The sequence below is a fragment of the Myotis davidii genome, unplaced genomic scaffold (genome assembly GCF_000327345.1).
Source record: "Myotis davidii unplaced genomic scaffold, ASM32734v1 scaffold172, whole genome shotgun sequence".
NCBI lineage: Eukaryota > Metazoa > Chordata > Mammalia > Chiroptera > Vespertilionidae > Myotis > Myotis davidii.
This window is the reverse complement of record NW_006284343.1, coordinates 2,606,575-2,610,010: the sequence shown is the minus strand read 5'-3', so window position 1 is coordinate 2,610,010 and position 3,436 is coordinate 2,606,575. Positions and strand designations below refer to the sequence as shown.

At 42.7% G+C, this 3,436-nt stretch overlaps 1 protein-coding gene across 2 annotated transcripts in view; it reads left to right on the top strand.

The window, feature by feature from the left end:
• FAM104A (family with sequence similarity 104 member A) overlaps nt 1-3,436 on the top strand; it is an 18,403-nt gene that overhangs the window by 1,469 nt on the left and 13,498 nt on the right. For both annotated transcript variants that reach the window (XM_006754596.2, XM_015570653.1), the window contains exon 2: nt 2,971-3,070. In XM_006754596.2, coding sequence (XP_006754659.2) covers nt 2,971-3,070 — 100 coding nt within the window. The remainder of the gene's footprint in view (nt 1-2,970; nt 3,071-3,436) is intronic.

The following is a 3,436-nucleotide window of genomic DNA, read 5'->3' as shown; positions in this document are numbered from 1 at the left end:
AATAAGACTAAATACATTTGACGTTAGGGGCCCAGTGACCCCTGACCTGGCGGGGTGGGGAACAGAGCCCTTCTGCGCTCTCGGCTTGGTCTGACTGCCATTGTCTTTTCCTTCTCAAACCCAGTTGATGGTTTTTGGATCGTCTCTCAGGGTGTCTCAAGTGTCTGAGAAAGTCAAAATATTTCGTGCAAAAAGATTCTTTTATCCAACCCCGTGCACAAAGGACTGTCTTTCTTTATCCTGGTGGCAGATTTCCTTTCCTCTGGGACGCAAGTGATGCCGACATGTTTGTGCTGGTCACTTGTTACTGTCAGAGGCCTGGACAGGGGTTTCTCGCCTACTTTTCTCTTCACCCCAAGTCCTGGGGCACCTCGGACCAGCTCTGCCAGCCCCAGCTCTCTTGGTATCTCCGAGTTAGTTCACGACCCTGGGTGCCCCTGGGTCTCTTTCCTCAGCTTCCAGGTGAAGCGTTGGTCAAAGATGGTGGTGTACATACTGGCATGGCGGTAGAGGAGTGGGTGTGTGGCAAGGCAGCCCTTTCTGTAATCAGTACCGATCCTTGCTCCCACGTATTGAGGGATTTATTTGTGTAGTTATTTTAGAAAGGAAGGGTTCTGTTACTTCTGTGCCCGGTCTGTAGAAGATGACAGGGAGAAATGAAATGGTGAAAAGTGATGGAACCAGCCATCCTTAGAAGGAGTAGATGCTAAACAATAATCTGTTAACTAGTTGGCTAGGGAGGCTAGGATCAATTACAGGGTGGCTGCTAAAATTATAACCTGGTCCATGGCATTAATGTGGAAAGTTATAATCTGATTGACTGTGTGGATAGGTGTGGGCATGAAGCTGTAATCTTTCCAGTTATTCACGATAATGTTGAAAGAAGAATGTTTCAGGGACAGAATCTGCAGAGTCTAGAAAAAAGGTGAATTGAAGAACAAGTAGGGCTCATTCTTAACCCAGTTCCATCCAGAGGAGAGGGCCCCCACCAGGTACGGAGAATTCTGGCACTTTGAGCAATCAGCTGAAGATGAATGAGGCGGGGCTGTTTCATGTGACCTTCCCAGAGTTTAGTGAAGTCGGCAAAACCAGCCCATCCTCTGCTCTTACACTCTGTTGGCTCTTGACATTCACATTCTTGTCACTGGGAAGATATAGTCCCCATTATAAATGAGGAAATCGGAAAGTTTTGGTCAGGCTCCTAAGTTTGGTAAGAGTGACTCAGCCCAAAGCACAATCAGCTGTTGTCACACTGATAAAAGTAGAATTTGGGACCAACATACTGCTGTTTCATGAGTTTCTTGGGGTGTCCACTGGCTTCCTTTGGACATTGCTCTGTAACTTCTTCATATTCCTGTGAACATTCTCTGGTCAGATGAGGATGAAAGTAGCAATTTCTTGGCTCAAATCTATGCTAAAAACATCTTTAATGATTATTAAGACCTGGTATCCATCTAGTTTTTAGCTTCTAAGTACTTCAAAATAATGTGTAGATCTGACCCAGACTCCTGGGAGAAAGGTAGGGAAGCAGAAGTGATGATCTTACTTTGCAAACAGCTGAGCCTTAGAATGAGATAAGTGGCGTAGCCCTCTTCCTGTTGGTTGGTTCATGCTTTATCAGAACCGCACACCCACTATTTACCCTAAACTGAATCCAAACTCATTCATAACGTTGGAGGGACTCAGAGTGCTGCAGAGTGCAGGAACTGAGTGCAGGATGGTAAGGTTTCTTTGCTGTCCAGACTTCAACTCAGAACTTTAGGATGAAGGGCCTGTCCCAATAAGCCGCCCTCCTCACATACGAAGATACTATATGCCCCAATTCAGTACTTTCCAAAAAGCTGTTTTTTCCTCTAGCTCCAAAAATTTGGATCTTTAAGAGTTTGCGCTACAGTAGATGCCACTGTCCTGTGTAACTTGGCCTGCAGGCAGCACTGTCCTGTGGCATTGTCTGCAGCGATGGGAACCTGCTCTGTCTGTGCTGTTCAGTGCAGTTGCCGCTAGCTGAAATGTGGCTAGTGTGACTTAGGGACTGGATTTTTAATTGTATTTAATTGTCATGAATTAAAATTAAATAACCACATATGCTAGTAGCTACCATATTGGACAGCACAGTTCCAAGCAATTTGACTTAAAATTATACCTCCCATAATTTATTTTTCTTTTCTAACTGGGGTTTGGAAGTTCTTCTGACAACACTTGGTTCTTGCATAGAAAACATACAAATTTTGTCTTGGTTGCACATCTTAGAACACACGGAACTGAGAAAGGTGTCTGATTTTTCTTTAAATTTGTACTTTTTAAGCAGCTTATGCCATAGTCTCAAAGAAACAATCTGGTCAAGTAATTTATACCATAACACTAGGTGCTATCGCCAGAATAATCAAGTCTGTGTTCAAGAGCAGCTTTTCCAGGGTTTGTCCAGAAAAGTAATTTAATACTTTGGAGGGCATAGAGCTTTTGTTTAATGTGGCAGTTGGGAGAAAATCAGGGATGAAGAACTAAAGATTAGCGGCTACCATGAATGTCCATGGATATTCCTGGGTAGCACCATTTTCTTATGGATTTTAAGGGTACAATAGGCATTGTCACATGGAAGGGAGCAAAATGAAGTAACTTGGAATTAGAATTTCAGGAAATGTAGAAAGACCATAACCTTAATAAGGTGGAATTTAAAAAGCTCAATTATTACTGTCTTCCTGCTCTTATTTATTCACAGTAGGCATTTAAAAAGCTTCTTTTGCAAAATCAGTCACACCAATTTCAGCCCCACCTTATGCTGCTATTTTATGTTTTTGCTCTTAGTGTGCCTAGTGATGGTGTGCTTCCAATTTTAACCTATGGGGGTATCATAGGCTGAATTATATTTTTTCAGGCAAGAGGGCAAATTTATATGTTATGGTTTACAATTTTAAGTGTCTGAAGGGTGAATGGTTGATTTTTTTTTTTCTCCTCGTAATTTAATTTCAGGAAAAGGAGAAGGAATGGCAGTGAAGAGGACCACCACCTCCCCCCACAGACCAAAAGGAGTAGCAGAAACCCCGTCTTTCACGATTCCTGGGACACAGAGGTAGGAATTGCAGCGTTTCAACCTTTTCTTGAGCCATGGCCCCTTTGAGGAAGCTTTGCACCTTCCCCAGCAAAACAGTCTATGTCTGCCCTAATCAGGCATGCTCCCCCCCAAATTTGTTTTGTTAGAAGTTTCATGAGCCTTTGCAAACCCTTCTTTGAACCCTCTACCTATATTTCACAAACCAACCTATTTTCTAATAGTTTATGAACCATAATTGTCTTTAAGGTAAGCATATTTTGTTGCTTCAGTTCATATATCTGTAAGAATATATAATGTGTGTGTATGCAGAATCCTGTTTTTCAGTGTTTTCACCCTTTCATTGTGCTGTCACAAAGCTGCTCCAGAGGCAGAGTAGCGTGAGAG